Source organism: Kogia breviceps, chromosome 20 (genome assembly GCF_026419965.1).
Source record: "Kogia breviceps isolate mKogBre1 chromosome 20, mKogBre1 haplotype 1, whole genome shotgun sequence".
In the NCBI taxonomy this organism is placed as follows: domain Eukaryota; kingdom Metazoa; phylum Chordata; class Mammalia; order Artiodactyla; family Physeteridae; genus Kogia; species Kogia breviceps.
The window spans coordinates 12,016,052-12,035,604 of record NC_081329.1 but is presented as its reverse complement, the minus strand read 5'-3'; the positions used below and the strand labels follow the sequence as shown (position 1 = coordinate 12,035,604).

The window sequence follows — 19,553 nt, the reverse complement described above, 5'->3', positions numbered from 1 at the left end:
TGATACTTAGTAATATAGATGCTTTTATATTGTTAGTATCGTCATATGGACTTCCATGGCAGAAAGAGTAACTTAATTCATTAAGTATTAATCAGGAGCCTGGCTGGCTGGCACTGTTGAAGGGGCTGATCAGCCGAATCCAGTACTGTTGCTTTGTTCCTACTTTGAAGCCAAGTAAGCACCATTACCCATCGCCACCGTCACACCCCCCTCCCGTTTTGCACAGGCAGTGTTTTCACCCTCCTCTTCCAGTCAACTTTACATGGCTATGAGAATGAGAGGAATCTGCCCTTTGGGTTTGGCTGCATCTCATCACTGCCCACACGGGCTGCTTCCCAGTCACACTTTTATTTTAAAGCAGCAGCACAGAGGGGACTTCCCTGGCAGTCCAGTGGTTAGGACTCCACGATTCCACTGCAGGGAGCGTGGGTTCCATCCCTGGTCACGGCACTGAGATCCTGCATGCCTCACAGTGCGGCCAAAAAAAGGGGGGAAATAAATAAATAAAACAGCAGCACAGAGGTTCTGGATAAGTTAAAGCTTCTAAAATTTCCTTTTACGAATCATCCTCTTTTAATAAATAGGATGTTAGCACCTGTGCTGTAGACCTGTGCAGGAAAGCTGATGCAGACACACGCTATAGAATTGGGCAGCGAAACTGGAATTGGCAACAGAATCCCAAAAGTCTCTCATAAATTTTTGAGCCTGGTTTGATCAAGACCCTATTTAGAGAGCCGTTTCCCTCTGTCTGCAGGTACAGCTCCCAACCTGCAACAGTGCATGTCCGGGAAGAATTCTGTCTTCCACAGTGTTTCTCTACTGTAGCTCCATAACTTTGAGCAGGGGATGTCCCCTGCCGATGCAGGGGACACGGGTTCGTGCCCCGGTCCGGGAAGATCCCACATGCCGCGGAGCGGCTGGGCCCGTGAGCCATGGCCGCTGAGCCTGCACGTCCGGAGCCTGTGCTCCGCGACGGGAGAGGCCACAGCAGTGAGAGGCCCGCGTACCGCAAAACAAACAAACAAAAAAGGATGAGTCCTTACGGGCATATTGTAATCATCGTGGAGCAACAAAACACAGACCTTGTTGCTCGGTCTTCCCCCACCCTCATTTCACTCAGCTCCTGTCCTGAAATTACAGAGTACGCCTTACAGTTAAGTGACAGTGTGACCTGTCACCCAGTGTTTCACCTATGCCTTAAATTGTACAGATCTGGCATAGAATTCATTTACTGCTTTATCTTCAAACTTTTGCTGCCTTGCTAATTAGAGTAATAATAAATGTCTTGTCCTCGGTTTACTTTGTCAAGATGACGGCTTTATTTGGGACGTGATTAACTTCTTTAACTTTGACTTGGCTGCTTCTCAAAGTCCTGAAGATCATATGCCGCCAAAACGGTAGCATAACCAAAGAATTACTTAGGCAAAAGTTTGTTGTAAAACGATACTCCAAAGCAGTGATTCTCAAAGTAGGAACTGGGGAGTTGACCTGTTGTCTTGAAGAGATAGGGTCTCCATATATCCAGAGCTAAACTTAATCTCTTTTTCAAACCGACAAACAATCCCTAGTTTCCTATTTTGGATAAATCGGAACTGCTGTTCTCTCAGGCCTCCGACTCTCCCTTCCTGCTTTCCTGCCTCCGGTTCCCTACCACTCCCATTCACTCGTGCTTAGCGCCTCCAGGGTCACACCCTGCCCTCCCTCGTCCAGGCCCACGTCAGTTGGTCTCTGTCCATCTCGTCTCGTACACTGCTCACCCTCCTTGTAGATTTCCTTTTAAAGCATCACCCGGATCTTCACCGCTTCCCTGCTGGGGACCTCAATGCCGCCAGGCTGGCACCCCAGAGTCCCCCGAAGGGCCGGCTGAAACGCGGCTGCTGGATCACACCCCCAGAGTTTCTGACTTGGTAGATCTGGCAAAAGGCTCGCTAAATGCTTTCCCTACAAGGGCCAGGTGTTACCTTGACCGTCCTCCGGGGACCGCAGCTCTGGGGTGAGCCTGTGCCCTGTAGATTCTAGGCTTCTCCTCTCTATTGGCTCCGGCCCCCTCGACGCTCCTCTGCTCAGCTCAGTACTCCTTGGAGTCCCTCTGGCCATGTAGGGATAAGATTTAGCTGCCTTCGGAACAAGCCCTGTACCTTATTTGCCTGGTTCCCGTCAGCTCTGTTGGCAGCCGTGGGCCCCGCTCAGCAGAACGTGCTGGGAAGGCAGTATTGCTTCTGCAGAGAGACAACCGAGTAGTGCCATGGATGAGCGACTGTCCTGAGGAGAGGTGTAGGTGGCACCGCGCTAGGCTGAGGTCATGAGGGCCTCTCCGCGGGCCACCAGGCTGCCTGCGCCTTCAGGCCATGTGGTGACACGCAGAGCAGGTCGGGCCAGTGGCCAGGAGACAGCTGTTTAATGGCGGCTGGCTCCTCTTTACCAGGCACACCTCTTACTTTTCTCAGCGTTTTTTCTCCTTCCCATTTTCTGTCTTTCAGTCTCCTGTCTCTCTCTTTCTATCTTAGCCTTGATGCCCTGGGTCTTCCTGGGTTGAAGAGGCTTCTGATGTTTACTATAAAGCCACGAATTGCTTCTGAATTTTAATCTGAATATTTGTTGGTGAAATGATACAGGCTAAGAAGGACTGGCATTGTAGTTAGGACACGTTATCGGGTGTCTGAGTAATATTCTACACATTAGCGTTTTACAGAAAAGTTCTCGTTTGACTAAAACTAACCCTGGACATGGGCACATGATATCCCCATTTTACAGAAAAGAAAACAGACTCCGAGGTTAAGTAATAATAATGCAGGATTCTCAAGGGAAGAGATTTTTCCATCTTTATGTGCACAAAGAATAACTTTTTTGCTTTTATAAAGTAGCATGTTGTAGTTAATAATTGTATTTGGAATCATGGCTACAGGTCTTAGAAAGTTTCTGCCAAAATAAGACTATGTGACGATTAGAAAATATGATTGGGTGATATTTACCCCAGAAGACTATTAGCAGTTGTAGATCGAGTTAAACACACATATGTAGCACATAATAGATATTAAAAGAACATACATAAACATATAAGCAAAAAAAAAAAAAGTCTGGAAGGAGCTCACCAAACTGATAACAGGAGCAAGTCATTTTTGTCCTCGATATACTTCTATACTATTAAAATTTTTAATAAGTATATAAATGATAACTTTAAAAAAAATATTTATTTATTTATTTGGCTGTGTCGGGTCTTAGTTGTGGCACGCGGGCTTCTCTCTAGTTGTGGAGCGCAGGCTCCAGAACTCACGGGCTTAGTTGCCCCACAGCGTGTGGGATCTTAGTTCCCCCGAGCAGGGATGGAACCCATGTCCCCTACACTGGAAGGCAGATTCTTAACCACTGGACCACCAGGGAAGTCCCCTATAAATGATAACTTAATAGGGGAAGGAAAGAGCTAATGGGAGGAGGAGTGAAGAATCCTAATTTTTAAAAAACAGCAACAATAAGGAAAAGAATCCACCAGCCCCTGTCTGGCTGTCTCATTGCCTTATAAAGGGTCTCCACATTGCTCTGTCCCCTGGAGTGCATCCTGTTTCCCTATCAGCTCTGCCTCTTCAGACTGTTTCCTCTTTGAGACCTCGCCTTTTGCCCCTTCCTGAAGCCTTTCCTAGTTTCTTCCTTCAAACCTCATGCTAGAAACAATGTCTCCCACTTTTGAGCCGTGCTTTCTTGTGGTACCAGAAGTCCTTGTATCATAATCTAATTTCCCCCATAAATTTTAAACAAAAATACACCTGTACCCCTTGCAGTATCTCTGGGGCTCTAGCATGCTGAGCTGCTCACTGGTTGAGAACTCCTGCCTCCTGAGATGACTTGCCAGTTAGGAGTTCTTGTCCATAACGGGTGTACTTTCTGAGCCGAGAGATGGCAACTTAGAGGAGGGGACACAGTGGTAGCGCCTCTGCCTCCTTACAAGTGCTGCAGGTCAGTGTGTCCATGCATTTTATAGCTGACGATGGTAACTAGTAGATGCTACCTGAGAAACTGAAGTTGGCAAAGAGAAAAAGCAGTAGACGTAATCGCCAAAAGAATATAGATAACACGACGGAAGTAAAACTGAACAGCGTGTCCTTCCCACGAGACCTGACAAAAATCGGTCCTCTGTGCTGCTGGCCACAGTTTGAGAATCATCACAGTGCATGTAGGGGGTTGGTGTCCCGTCCTCAGACTCTTCAGCCTTGTCTGGCAGGACCAGTGCTTACAGGTCTGTGAGCCTCTTTTCTTTTTCCCTCAGTTGCTTCCTTTTCCCAGGGGTCCCAGGATGGTCCTGGGTGGTCCTTCTCTGAAGCCTGCACTTGTCTCCAGGTGGATGATTTATGTCAGACGCCAGCACATCCCGCCCTGGAGTTCATCCGGCAAATGCTCACCGAGCAGCTGCTCCCAGGCCCTGGAGAGGAGGGAAGGTGCACACGGTAGACTTTTTATTTCTGATGCTTTCTGCTGACGTGCTGTGTGTCTGTCTGTCTTTTTCCCAGGGCAGCGATGGTGCCCGGAGATCTGTGCTCCTGGACAGTGACGAGCCCTTGGTGTATTTCTATGATGACGTCAGAACGTTATATGAAGGTTTCCAGAGGGGCATACAGCTGTCAAGTAAGCATTTGACTGAATCCGTGTGACTAATGCTTCATGTATTTCCTTCAGAAAGAGGGGTCTTTCGTCAGAAAGCCATATTTGCTCCCAACTTTCTCCCACTCAGTCTGGCTCCCGGCTCCCTGTCTCCTCCCATAACATCCGCAGACTGAGTCTGACTGCACACGGGTCCCGCTGGGTGTGCCCCGCGGCCAAGGGGCTTCCGTGGTCACGTGTGTGCTTCATGGAGAGTCACACGTCTGTTAGCTCAGAATAGGCTCTGACGTTTTTTGCAGTAAAGAGACCTGTTTAATTGCGCCTGATCCAACATTTCTCAAGCTTGCTTGACCAGGAGACCCATATTTTGAGAAATACACACTGACATCCAAGGAAGCAGGGTTCCATCAGAGACACTTGGGGGGTGTCGACTCATCCTTCATCCCTGAGGATGGCACGAAAGACCCCGGGCACCCGGAAGCTGCCCGGCCTTCCAGCCCCTCTCCCTCCTGCCCCATGTAAGAAACAAAATAGAAATAAAGAAACAAACAAAGACTCAGACCAAAACCCAGGGAGAAAACATTTCCAATCTGAATTCATTGTTTCGCATCTGAGGACCACAGTAGAATACCTGATACTTTGTGGAATGAAAGATACAAACGAGAATCTAGGAATATTTATGCATGTTAAGTCCATCCTTTTTTTAAAAAATTTTTTTTCTCCTTTCAGATAATGGCCCGTGTTTAGGCTCTCGGAAACCAGACCAACCCTACGAATGGCTTTCATACAAACAGGTGAGTTTTCTGGCCGTGCGGCCGCCTCACGGGAGCCACAGTGCTGGAACATGCCAGTTCTTGGAGCCGTTGAACATTGGGCAGGAAGGAGTGATGAGCCGTAGGCCCGGTGGGTAGAGGGGTTTCTCAGTGTTTATTTCGCCTTACCAGAACCAAATGGTAGTTTTCAGATCCCTCATTTTCACAAGTGGTGTAAAAACAGTTCATGTGTGTTGGAAACTTCCCATTGCACGATGGTCTTCAGGCCTCACAGAATCTTCAAGTGCTTCTGGGTTACATCATCTTGTCATGTTACTGTTTTGCGCAGGTCTCAGCCTATCAATAATCAATATTGTGGCTGGGCCGGCCCTTGTGGTTCATATTACGATGGCAAGACGCCTTTCGGCAATAACCATAAGGAAACTTGGAAAAAATAAAGCTTTCTTACTACAGGACATGGAAATGACACAACACACCTGGCCACACAAGCGGGGTCTCGGGTAGCGGGAGAGAGAGTGTAGAGCGCCTGAGGTTCTGCCTTATTGGGGTCAAAGATGGGGGCCTAGGGTTTCGAGGGCTCACTCTGATGAATTTGAAACAGAAGAGCAGGAACTCAAAGCTCAGGAAGAGAGAAAACAAGTGGCTCAAATGGTCAGTTAGCAACATCAGCCAAAATCTGTAAAACAAAGGAGCCTCGTGCGGGAGGGGGCCTGGCTTCTTCTCTAGCCTATGGCTGGTGATGCGTCAGCCTTGGAAGTGGATGGTCACAGCAATCAAAGCTTAAGGCAGGCACTTGCATTACGAAAAAAGAGGAAGCCCAGCCCTTGGGGTTTACACTACAGGTACCTGTAGTGATCTGTTCCTCTATTGCTTCTGTTATGTATTGGCTGGAGGAGAGAAAACGGGTCCATTGCAGTTGGGATGTTTGAAGGCAGATTGAAAATCACTGGGGTTGCAGAAGTACATTTATACATTTCAGACAGAGGCTGGTGGAGATAAAAAAAAATACTTAAGCTAACTTTGAATTTGTATATTTAAATCACTTTTTCCCCCTAGCCCAGTGATTCTTAGCTTTTGGGGCTAGGAACCCCTGTAAGGTTTTTCGAAGAAAGGTCTGGACCCTCTTTCTAGAGATACAAGTGCATGCATAGAATCCCGATAAGCTCTGAAAACCATCTAGGGACTCGCAGGTTCCCAGCCCTTACACACAAGCAGGCGTTGTGAAACAGTCCATGGGGTATGGAAGTAATCAGCATGTTAATGGCATTCTTGCCTGGCCAGCATTGTCTCACCCCATTGGTGCGTGGGGAGGGGTACTAGGTGCCAGAACCTACAGGCTTCTGGGGCAGGAATAGGTGTGCTTCTGTTTTCTGCAGGTGTGGGTGTGGATTTAAAGTGCTCTTGAGAATTTACCAACTTAGAATAAAGAAAAGAATTCCAAATTAAGATTAAAAAAATTTTTTTTTAGTTCATTTGGGGTAGGAATGAGGAGAGTATGAGGGATGGGAGCAGGGATATGGCCCTGCCTAATTTTTATGACTCTACTTATTTTTACATAGTTGAAATTAATTGTATGCATTTTTGTATTCATTTATCTTACTTAAAATTGTTCCAAATACTCTGATATGGTTTTCATAACTGTCGTATTTACTAGCTGTAGAACATTTTCTTAGAGATTTATCATCATTTACTTAACCATCCAGACATTGGTCTTTTTTCCCCTAGACTTTTGTGACTTTAGATAATTTTGAAATACATATCTTTGTACCTAAAGTTTTTTCAAACCTCTGGTTAGGGTTATTTCCAAAGAATCAGTTCTCAAGAATAGAATTGTGGAGCCTAATGATAAGAGCTTGTTCTTATTTTTTTTTTAAAGATCTCCCCCAAACTTGTTGTTTGTGTGTTTATATCAAAGGACAAGTTTTGGCTGCTTGGTTGCTCTTTATAAACACAGACACAAAATTCTGTGTCCCTGGATTGCTTTTATAATTTTATAAAACTGAAGTATAAAAGTATAGAAACTAAACTAAAGTGTAGAAAGTCTGACATGTATCATCTGTGACCTGCAGCTGTTGGGGTGAAGTTCATTTGCTTTGCAGAAGGAACTGTATGATCAGTTTTCTTACAGTGAGTTCTGGTGATTCAAACCTTGAACTTTACAAAAATGTGTAACTAAAGGAATACCTGTTTGCCCCTGTTCTTCCCCCCAAGGCAATGCTGCTTCTTGGCTAAGATATTAGGCTTGGCCATCACAGGAAGCTGTGTTCCTTGAGTTGGGCCTGATGCTCTTCCTGATTTTTTTCTCCCCCGTTTTAGGTTGCAGAAATGTCAGAGTGTGTGGGCTCGGCGCTGCTCCACAAGGGTTTCAAGGCGGCCCCAGATCAGTTCATCGGCATCTTTTCTCAGAACAGACCTGAGGTATTAACCATTAGGCACTGACCGTACATGGTTTAGAGAGGTCTCAGATGGAAGAACCAGTTAGGGTTCACACCTACCTCTGCTTCAGACCATATTCTTTGGTCTGATTACCTTTGAGAACACGACTTTGCGTTATGCCTGAGACAGTTACATGTATGAAAACCCAAACCAGACCCTTCTTAGCCTTTAGGTAGAAAAAAAAAAAATCACATTTAAAGAAAATTACGGTTTTTGTGTTTTTTTAAATCAGGTCCCCCAAAAAAACTAGTGAAGAAAGTCTTAGAACAAATAACTAACAAAGAAGTCTTCCCACTTTAAGGGCTTCCTCTGTGATTAGAGAAATGGCAATAATAAATGACAGAGAAACTTGGATACATTTTTGTCAGTAGCAAACTCTCATCTTTTCTCTCTAAAAGGTCTGGGCTCTCTCTGCCCAGGTTATACAGTTTAAAATCCTAGGGGCCATGGGGAAGGGGCCTCACGGGGAGCTGGCCTTAATGTGGACAAGCAGGCTGTTGTTTAGCCATCTGGGCCCATGCGTGGTGCTTCTGTAAACCACTGTATTAAATTACATTTAAATGAGAAGCCCCCTGGAGCTATTGCCTGTAGTGTGAGTAAACAAATAGTGGCATAGCTGGTGCAGAAAAATTCAAGCACTGGGCTTGAGGAAAATGAATTGATTCTTAAACCTACTTGGGTCCAAAAGACATGTTGGTTCAATCCCTATGCTACTATTTTATAAATTAGAGTGGTTTCTCAGCGGTTTTTTAAAAATAAATTTATTTATTTATTATTTTTGGCTGCATTGGGTCTTTGTTGCTGCGCGCGGGCTTTCTCTAGTTGCGCGCAGGCTTTCTCTAGTTGCGGCGAGCTGGGGCTACTCTTCGTGCGGTGCATGAGCTTCTCATTGCCGTGGCTTCTCCTGTTGGGGAGCACAGGCTCTAGGCGCGTGAGCTTTCAGTAGTTGCAGCACATGGGCTCAGTAGTTGTGGCTCGCAGGCTCTAGAGCTCAGGCTCATTAATTGTGGCGCACGGGCTTAGTTGCCCTGCGGCATGTGGGATCTTCCCAGACGAGGGCTCGAAGCCGTGTCCCCTGCGTTGCCTGGTGGATTCTTAACCACTGCGCCACCAGGGAAGCCCAAGGTGGAGTCTCGATGCCTACGAGGGTGGGGAGGCCAAGGGAATGTCGGGAACGACCGCACGTTTGCGTGGAGCAGCGTGTCTGTGATGGGGGATGAAGCGTTTCACTGTGGCGGAGGCTGGAGTGGCAGGGTGAGAGAGAGAGAGACAGCTCCAGGCCGAGTGGATGTGAGTGGGTTGTGCTTGCTTCCCGTGGCCACTGTGCCCTTATCCGCGCCATGTGTTCTGCAGAAGATGGGCGCCACTGAGGCTTTATAAGCGGAAGAATGACTCTGCTGCATCTGCCTTGTAGGCGGGTCAGTTGCTGTGTGGCTGATGCGTTTAGAGGAACATGACCAGTGACTATGTCACTTCCTCACTTTCCTGGGGAACCTTCCAGGACAGTTTTCCCAGTAGACAACATGCCCGCCTTGCCCTAGTCCCAGGCCCTGCGGCACACTGTGGCCAGATTGCTGTCCCTCAGAGCCCCAGTTGCTGTTTGGCCGAGAAACCCCAGAGGCTGCACCTTGCCAGGGACATAGAGCCAGGCTCCCCTGTGGCCTCAGGCCGGCTCCACCCCTCGCTCCAGCCCAGCCAGTCCCCACAGCCCTGCTGGGCCGTCCCTGCCAGCCTGGTGGCTCACTGATGCCCCCGCTCCCTGCTTTTATTTTTTTTTTTAATATTTATTTGGCTGTGTTGGGTCTTAGTTGCGGCATGCGGGATCTCTCATTGCGGCACGCGGGCTTCTCTCTAGTTGTGGCGCGAGGGCTCAGTAGTTGTGGCACGTGGGCTTAGTTGCTCTGCGGCACGTGGGATCTTAGTTCCCTGACCAGAGATCGAAACTGTGACCCCTGCATTGGAAGGCAGATTCTTACCCACTGGACCACCCTCCCTGCTTTGATCTCACAGTCCCGGCTCCCAGAGTCTCCTTGCCTTTCTCTCCACCTGTCCAAATCGTGCTGCTCTGGCAAAGGGCAAGCTCGGTTACCTCCCCCACCCAGGAGGCCCGCTGCAGGCTGTCTTGCCTCTGAGGCCATCACTCTCATGCTGTTCGTTCTCTTTTCACATATTTGCCTCAAATTTTCAGGCAAATTGTACTTTGCTTTTAAGAAGTGGGCAAGTGTTTTGCTCTCATTAGGAACCCCTTTGGTGCCTGGCACATAGTGGTAGATACCCAGATGTTAGTTTTGCTACATCTGGTGTTTCCACGTTGAATGTCTATATATTGTTTTCCCTGGAGTGGTTCCACAATGTCTCATTTTCTCACCCTGATCTTTACTTTTTCTTTAGTGGGTGATCATTGAGCAGGGTTGCTTTACTTACTCGATGGTGAGCGTCCCCCTCTACGATACCCTTGGAACAGAAGCGATCACCTACATCATCAACAAAGGTATGCTCGCGGCCTCTGGGGGCACTTTGGCATAGTTATTGGTTAGATACAGAGACTACGTTTGCCGCTACGTGATATGATAGGGATTTTTCCACTGAAATGTACATCTACCCTCCTATTCAAAAAATCTAGTACTTAACCTGGTGTCAGATGTTACAGCCAAGCTTTTGATATCCCAGAGCTGGTTCCTCACTGTGTCTCTTCACTTCCAGCTGAACTCTCTCTGGTTTTTGTGGACAAGCCAGGGAAGGCCAACCTCTTATTAGAAGGTGTAGAAAATAAATTAACACCATCCCTTAAAACTATCGTTCTCATGGACTCCTATGGCAGTAACCTGTCGGAACGGGGCAGGAAGTGCGGGGTGGAGATCATCAGCATGAAGGCGATGGAGGTGAGTCACCCCGCCCCGCCCGCCTCGGTGCAGGGCCTCCCTGAGGTCATTGTGGCTCAAATGTGGTGTCCAGTGTGACCACAGAGTCCCAATTCTGGCTGGTCCTGTGGAAGATGGAGAGCAGAAATCCCTGTCTCGTTACTGGAGAGAAGAATTCCACCCACATGCCCAGTGTTAATCCATCACCTTTTACAGAAAGCGTCCGCATCAGGCGAGTGGAACGAGTTGCTCACGCACTCATTCTAGAGCGCTGACGAGCCATGCCAGTAAATGCTGGAAATGGGGATCTCGGGTTCAGGCAGAGATTTAAGCTTGTGTGTCCTCTTCAGGCTTTAACACCTTTTACTTACTGATTTACCTCTAAAACGGAGCCAGACATAGAAATCTGCCTCACTATTCTTTTCCCCAGGTCGCTTCTCTAGGGTCCTGGTGAATTTCTAGCATAGAGGCTTGATTTGGTTTATTTTTGTATTATACTTAAGATTCACCTTAAATCACAACTTTAAAGGTAGCCATTCTAGGAAAATGAGTGTGGTCCATATTTAAATTGATGGTTTGACATCGGATCCTACAAGAAGCTAGTCTCCCCGGTTGTTTTTGGATTAAACTTCAATCCAAAACTGGGCAAGAGGAGGCTCTTGTTATGAGGCGCACATCACAGAAGTAATAGGTTCAATAAAATAAGTCCTTCTCTTTCTGAAAATGTTATAAATATTTTCCTGGAACTGTTATAAATAGGATTTTGAATTTTATTTACAGTTTTCCTCCTATCAAGAATTTCAGCTACAAGGAAGGGGAAGTTCCTGGGGAATTTAGTCGTCACAGAGAATCTGTCATTTGTTCTGTCAGAGCTTCCGCCTCTCTCTCACTCACACACACACACACACACACACACACACACACACACACACACACACACCATAGCATACAACAGGAGTCCATAAGAGCTAATGGGTGTGCTGAATTGTTAAATTGGGTTTTTAACTAGCTTTTCACCTAGCATTTCCCTATTTTTGTATTTTTTACTTGTAACACCATTTCATAATTATATCTTTTCCCCCATTTTTCCTCTTCCTGCTGCCCCCACCACACACAGACACATACACAAGCATTTTTTTGTCTTTTTTGACTGCTCTGTATGATAAAGAAGTAATCTTAAGATTAAAATTTAGATAAGTAAATGACCAAAGATTATAATGTAAAGTTTATATTAAAATATTTATAAAAGACATTGTTTTACACTTACCTGTATAATATGATTCATATTGGGTTTTTGAAATTTTTATAAGCAAAAGATTAAGTTTTTAAGCAATGAATTTAAAACGAACTTTTTGGTTGATCATGTGATCCAATTTTTATTAATGTCTATTTTTATAGCCTCAAAAATAGAAACATTGGTATTTTTGCATTTTTTCCAATATTTTGTTACGAAAATTTTCAAATATGCAAACAAGTTGAAAGAATTGAACAGTAGACCACTATATCCCACCAAGAGTCTACAATTAACATTTTAATATATCTGCTTTATCACAGATTAATCATTCTATCTCTTTAGTCACTGAGTTGTCTTTTTTTATTCATTTTCAAGAGGGTACAAATTTTATCACCCCTAAATACTTCATTAAGTAGAATTCAGTTTACCTTCTGTTTATGGTTCTTTTTTATTTGGGCATTTGGTACCTAAAGATGACAACTTTGAGTTTTATAATAGCTGTATTTTTTCCTAAATAATGACATAAGTCAGGCTTCAGGCTATGAAACTCTCTTGGCAAATAATGGACTAGTTTGGATAATTTTTTTCTAATAAATTAAAAGTCTAATTGCATATAACTTGCTTTATTTTACTTAACATCAATTTTTGAAGAATTAGAGATCTTAAGAAGTTAATGTAAGAATTTTAAAAAGATGAGTGGAAATTTGGATCTGATAAACATTATTTTCGAAAAAAGATTGGTGGAATTATTGTTACTTTAGCTCTTAGTCGACTTCTGTTTGGATGTCAGTGTTCCTATTTTTAATCAGTGGTCTGTTATATATATAAGTTAAAGTGCGATTAGGATTAAAAACTGTTTAAAACTGTATGCCGGGTAGAAACTCACTGAGCCCTGAGCCCACCCATCTAATTTCCATGTATTTCTAGGCACGCTCACTCAAGCTGTTCGATTTTAATAGGAAAAGAATATAAATAGTTCATTTTTTAAAATTCATAGATATTAGAGTGGTCATGGAGACACCTTCATGAAATAACAACATCAGAATTAGCCCTTGGTAGTAACTGGGAGTCCGCCTTTGGGAAATGCCGTACCTCAGAAATGAGTCTGTCATTCTTAACCTTCATAGCCATTCGAGAGTGGTCACAGAGCTGCTGTCGTGGTCTGTTTTTTTGTTTTTTTGCGGTACGCGGGCCCCTCACTGTTGTGGCCTCTCCCATTGCAGAGCACAGGCTCCGGACGCGCAGGCTCAGGGGCCATGGCTCACGGGCCCAGACGCTCTGCGGCATGTGGGATCTTCCCAGACCGGGGCACGAACCCACGTCCCCTGCATCGGCAGGCGGACTCTCAACCACTGCGCCACCAGGGAAGCCCTCATGGCCTGTTTTATAATCAGAGACGCCCCAATCCTTCCTCTGCTGCACGTGGGGAGTACAGATAGTTGAGCCTCTCCAGAATGGCCACCAGTTAAGTCTGGCAGAGACTGATTTTCTCTCTCCGGATTGAAGATGTCAGTTTTGCAGAATCGGGTGATCACGTATCTGTGCTGAGCTCTGGTTTTGGAAGGGTACAGAGCAGCTGTGGTTCTCTGATTGCGGTGAAGAGCCAGGCTTTGTTAAAGGCTGTGATAGGAAGGGGAGTGGAAACCAGAAGAACGTGTAAAAGACTTTGATTCCTGTCTTTTGAATAAGTCCTATTTCAAAGGCCAGTCCTAATGCCATCGATATAGTTTTATATAAGAGAGAAAACAACCAGAAAATGGCTTCTTAGAACGATGGGTAAGTATTTGGGTTCAGGTTAATTAAAATTGCTATAGTTTATTTAATTTGAAATCTGTGCTGTCTTTGAGTCAGCTGTGAGTGAATCCCACAGAAAAGTCAGCTTGAACTGACTTGATGTGACTTTTGTTCTTTACATTTAGAAAATGTTTCCATTTAAGATTTTTTTTTTTTCCTCTTCTCTTTAAGGACCTGGGAAGAGCCAACAGACGGAAGCCCAAGGTGAGTGCACCATGTGCGACCCTGCCCCAGCCTCTGTGTAGCTTCCGTGCCTAGTCAGCTCGGAGCCTAGTAGAAATCTGGAGTGATATCTTATGACTTAAAGTTGTCTATTCTATTCTGATTTATACTGGCTTTTTTTTTTTTTTAATGTGCTGTAGCCTCCAGCACCTGAAGATGTTGCAATAATTTGCTTCACAAGTGGCACTACAGGTCAGTTTTGAAAAGGAATTGTTCCTGAGTGGCATCTGGAAGTGTGTATTCCCTGTCTCTTCCTGTGGATGACTTATCCGAGCTATCGATGGACTAGAAGCGCGAGAGACAGAAGCGTTCACGCCTGTCTTACGGTAGCTCTGTTATAAGACGTGCCCAGAATCTGAGCGTGTCCTCAAACATCGCTGAAAGGTCACAGTGGGGTCACCCATGTTCCTGGGACAAAGTGTATCCATGGTTTCCAGAAATAAAATTCCCGGAGTTTCCTCTCTTACTGCTACACACACCCTCTGAAACTTGCCCATATTAGTAAAGATGGCTTAAGATAATAAGTTTCATTTTTAAAGGATTGCAGATTGCTCGGGAATGTAATGTGACTAACTTTTGGCTTTCATGGGTGTACCTCACACTACAGGCACCGGAGGCTCTAATGATATGAGGTTTCTGGGCTTCTGTCGTGTCCGTCATTCTTGGATGGAGTTTCTGTCCTCTAACTTTGTTCTGTTCATATGTGTTCACAGGCAGCCCCAAAGGAGCGCTGATCACCCATCAAAATGTAGTGAGCGATTGTTCAGCGTTTATTAAAATGACAGAGGTAAACTTGGGGGATATCGTCATCTTTCTTCGTATCCACTGGTTGGCATCAGGCCTCAAGACTGAAGGCGGTCAAAGCACCACTATCATGTTAGGCATGGACTGTATTGAAAACACTGTCTGAAATATAGATAAGGTCTGAGCTTTCGTACATTCACCTTCCCCCAAATAGTTTTCACTGTGGACCTAATCCCCAACTCCGGCTGTGACCGTTAAGATGAGTTGACAGGTGGAATTTATTACATCTTTTATATGGTAAAACTTTATTTGGACACTGCTCTATAAATGTTTCCAGGAAAGGACAGAGAAGAACTGACTCGCTTGTTTTTATCTCCTATTTTAGTATGGAAAAGAATTAATTTCTTTAAGTTGACAAAGAAATGTTAAATGCTGCTGAAGGTTTTTTGGATTATTATTGTTTTCGTTATTTATTATGCTTGATTTGATTTGGCTTCCACTTTATAAGAAGGATTAAAGCCTCAAAGTTTAGTTATTTCCTGTAATCTTAAAGTTTGCTTTGTAAGTATTTTAGTCTGCGTGGGCTGCCACAACAAAATAACACAGACTGGATGGCTTAAACAACAGACGTGTATTTTCTCACAGTTTTGGAGGGTAGAAGTCCATGATCGAGGTGCCAGCAGGTTTGGTTCTGGTGAAGGCTCCCTTCTTGGCTTGTAGACCACAGGCTTCTCACCACGCCTCCCCCGACCTCTCCTCTGTTTGCATACAGAGAACAAGAGAGAGGTTTCTGGTGTTTCTTCCTGTTCTTACCAGGACACCAGCCTTATTGGATCAGGGCCCCACCCTCATGACCTCATTTAACCTTAATGACCTTCCCTGTCTCCAAATACAGTCACTTTGGGGGCTAGGGCTTTAACGTATGACTTTGAGGGGGGTGGTCACAATTCAGTCTGTAACGCCAAAGGTCTATTTCAAACTTGCCTTTTAAAAAAGTACTTATTGAATAATATAATGAATGCCTTTCCCTCATATCCTTTGCACACTTACATAATTTGCTTTTGCAAATTACATGTCTCTGGGAGGGCTCCATACGGTCTACTTTTTGTGGTAGGGGCCTGTGCTTAATGGTTTTGGGGAATGGGCACCTTTGGTGACTGCAGAAGCGCGATCTCACTTTCACTTATACTTACACTTTCTTAATCCTTTTGGTATATACCTTCTACACAGAGTTCAACATTTAGTACCTTACCAAGTGAAATTTTAATTTCCTTATTGACCTTCAAAGAAAACTTAAAATTCATGAATCATTGAAGTAAATGTTTACAGTTAATATTAAGATTAATAATTTGTAATTTATAATAATAAAATGGAAAATTCCTGGAAATTCTAATGCTTTTCTGCCTGCCTGGTGTCTCTGCTTTCCAGGGTGCATTCGTTGCTTCCTCAGATGATACTCTGATCTCCTTCTTGCCTCTCGCCCACATGTTTGAGAAAGTTGTAGAGGTAGGCACTGAGTTTTATTTTGTTTGTGCACGTGTGTTTGGTTGTGTTCTGCTAAGTTGTGTTTTACAGAAAGCACTTGTCTTGAATGCCAGTGACACAGACGTTTCATTTTTACCATTGCACACATGCGTGAGTGGTTCACGCAGATAAGTTTGAGTGTGCAGACTCTCCTCTACGTAGAGAGTTCTTTGCTCAGCCCCATTTTAGAAACTGAGCTAATTATTTAAGAGCATAATTTTTTTTCTCGGTCCAGATACTTGAACTTTAATACTCATTTTAAAATTGGAAGCTCAGACTTTTGAAGGACACGAATATGGACATGAATTCAGAAAGATGAGCTGTGAATGTAGAAATAATTTTATGAATACCATCCCACAAAGGCTGGTGAGGCTTCAGTTCTGTAAGAAGTCTCTGGGTTTTTTTTTTGGCCACGCCATGCGGCTTGTGGGATCTTAGTACCCCAACCAGGAATTGAACCCGTGCTCCCTGCAGTGGAAGGTACGGAGTCCAAACCACTGGACCACCAGGGAAGTCCCAGAAGTCTCTGTTTTTGATTGTGCTTATTCATAAGGCACAAGTTGACTTCAGATTCATTTTTTCAGCTATATTCCAAGTGCCTTTGGCAAAGCGGGATGACCTTCAGCTGACCTCTGCCTGAGCTCCTCATACACGACTGTGTGACTAATTTAAAAACTGACCAAGAACCATCTTTTTTCCTTCTTGGACAGTTTTGGATTGTATGCTTATAGTAGAAACAGTGAGCACTGCTCACTCATTTAATGAATGTTCACGGAGCACCAGCTGTGTTGCAGGTACTGGGCAGGTATTAGAGAGAGAGGGGTGGCTGATAAAATCCCGGCCCTTTGACTAGCTGCCGCCCTGTAGCATTCACTTCCCCCAAAGGATCAAGGATCTTCCCTCTGATACTTGTGTCTCCTGCACGCCTCAGGAGACCTTGTGAGTTTACAGAGTGATTGCAGACGTGTTGACAGTGGACCGTAGGTACCTAACTAGTTTTCAAAGTGTGCCCAGGAGGCAGGCCACGCTGAACAGAAACCTCCGAGCTTTAATTTTTAAACAATGAACCTTTCTAGTTGTTTGTGCTTTCAAGCCTGAGACCGTTTGTACTTCCGTTGCATCATCTCTTGAATCTCTCTTTCTTTTTAAAATTTAAAATAGGCAGACACTTTGTCAAGTGCCTGTGGCTTGCCAGTGCAGCTTGCATCGGACAGGAAACAATTCAGGCACTAGGTTATAGCCGAATGCAAACTGCCGTGGTACGGATGGCCTAGTGCCTCAGCTGCAGCATATTCTGACTACTCAGAATTTTTTAGTTAGATTCAAACAGAAGAAATGAGACTTTAAAAAGCTAAGGCAAGTAGCTGAGTTTTTTTTGATGAGAATAAGTTAGACCTAAAGTTTCTGGAAGACTAAATATACTTGGATTATCGAATACCATGTCATTCATTCAGCAGATATTTATTATTGAAGCTAAAATAGCAGAACCTCTCTGATCATCACTGAAAACCACATTCCCTGGTTTCTTACTAGTCCCTTTATCTTCAGGATAATCGAGAGCAATGCCACACTCCCATGTTGTACAAGGACCCAAGAACACAAGAACATTGTTTTTAAAGCTCCCTACATTTAGGAACTTTATGATTTCTGGAAGCTGGTCTGAAGTGCTAAAACTGGAGCCTTGTGTGTCTGTGTGTGTTGTGTAATCCCTGCTGCAATGATGACATGTTGGCTATTTCTGTTTACCTCTCTAGTGTTTGATGCTGTGTCACGGAGCTAAAATAGGATTTTTCCAAGGAGATATCAGGCTGCTTATGGATGATCTCAAGACCCTCCAACCCACCGTCTTCCCTGTGGTCCCCAGACTACTGAACCGGATGTTTGACCGAGTAAGTGCCAAGCGAAGAGCAGGGACAGAGCTCTGGACCTGGAGTCCAAGACCGTGTGTGACTGTGGCCGCTGCCCGTACTCTCTCAAGGGACTGCAGTTTACCCCTCTGCTAATACACCTGAGCGCGTTTACCTCCCAGATCTGTGAGTAAGGGTTATAAGACAGAGCGCCTATGGACACACTTTGTCAACTGGAAGGCACAATACAGGTGTGAGGTGGAGGTTGTTTTATTTTCACGATAAACTCTTTGAGCCTCTGTTTTCTCATCTTTACAGTGGACTGTTACTGCCTCCATCTCATAAAGATGCTAATTACATCATATGAAAAGGCTTTCTAAATTGTAAAGCTCCACTGCATGAAAAATGTTACTTACTTAGCCACCCTGAGAGACGTGACTAAACCAAGCCAGGGACCGAGAGGAGGTGGTGAGCCTTTAGAGCACGGACCCCACAGCTGGGGTGGGACCCTGTGTGGTGTGAGCAGTCTCCAGAATGAATTTGGACTGGGCGGTTCTAATACTCTTTATTTTGAGACATGGCTTTCGTCATCTATGAGAACCTTCTCATTTTTTTTTTTTTTAATTAATTTATTTTTGGCTGCGTTGGGTCTTCGTTGCTGCCCACGGGCTTTCACTAGTTGCGACGAACGGGGGCTACTCTTTGCTGCGGTGCGCGGGCTTCTCATTGCGGTGGCTTCTCTTGTTGTGGAGCATGGGCTCTAGGCACGCGGGCTTTAGTAGCTGTGGCGTGCAGGCTCAGTAGTTGTGGCACGTGGGTTCAGTAGTTGTGGCACGCGAGCTCTAGAGCACAGGCTCAGTAGTTGTGGCGCATGGGCTTAGTTGCTCTGCGGCATGTGGAATCTTCCGGACCAGGGATCGAACCTGTGTCCCCTGCATTGGCAGGCGGATTCTTAACCACTGCGCCACCAGGGAAGTGCCAGCCTTCTCATTTTCTTAATGGTTCTTTTTTAAAAAACTGTAAAACAGCTTTATTGAGATATAATTCACATTACATGCAATTCACCCATTAAGTGTACAATTCAAAGGTTTTTAGTACATTCACAGAGTTCTGCAAACATCATTACAGTCCATTTTAGAACATTTTTATCACCTCAAAAAGAATGTGGTATCATCCTCTACCCTGCTACCTCCCTCCACCCCCAAAAAATCTCATATACTTTCTGAATCTATAGATTTCCCTATTCTGGATTTTCATGTGAATGGAATCATGCAATATTCTTTTGTTGCTGGCTTCTTTTGCTTAGTATGCTTTCAAGGTCCATCATGCATCCGTACTTCATTCCTTTTAATGGCCAAATAATATTCCACTGCATGGATACAACACGTTTTCTTTATCCGGCCATCCACTGATGGGCATTTGGGTTGTTTCTGCTTTTTGGCTATTATGAATAATGCTGCTGTGAACATTCATGGACAAGAGGCTGTGTGGACATCATGTGTTTTCATTCTCTCGGGTATGTGCC

General features: G+C 44.8%; 1 protein-coding gene across 13 annotated transcripts in view; it reads left to right on the top strand.

Moving 5' to 3' along the window:
• The window catches only part of ACSL1 (acyl-CoA synthetase long chain family member 1), a 64,990-nt gene that overhangs the window by 29,235 nt on the left and 16,202 nt on the right, over nucleotides 1-19,553 (top strand). For all 13 annotated transcript variants that reach the window (XM_067022472.1, XM_059049347.2, XM_067022476.1 and 10 more), the window contains 10 exons: nucleotides 4,503-4,617; nucleotides 5,323-5,387; nucleotides 7,683-7,784; nucleotides 10,194-10,293; nucleotides 10,506-10,684; nucleotides 13,863-13,895; nucleotides 14,054-14,105; nucleotides 14,627-14,700; nucleotides 16,086-16,163; nucleotides 17,936-18,070. In XM_067022472.1, coding sequence (XP_066878573.1) covers nucleotides 4,503-4,617; nucleotides 5,323-5,387; nucleotides 7,683-7,784; nucleotides 10,194-10,293; nucleotides 10,506-10,684; nucleotides 13,863-13,895; nucleotides 14,054-14,105; nucleotides 14,627-14,700; nucleotides 16,086-16,163; nucleotides 17,936-18,070 — 933 coding nt within the window. The remainder of the gene's footprint in view (nucleotides 1-4,502; nucleotides 4,618-5,322; nucleotides 5,388-7,682; nucleotides 7,785-10,193; nucleotides 10,294-10,505; nucleotides 10,685-13,862; nucleotides 13,896-14,053; nucleotides 14,106-14,626; nucleotides 14,701-16,085; nucleotides 16,164-17,935; nucleotides 18,071-19,553) is intronic.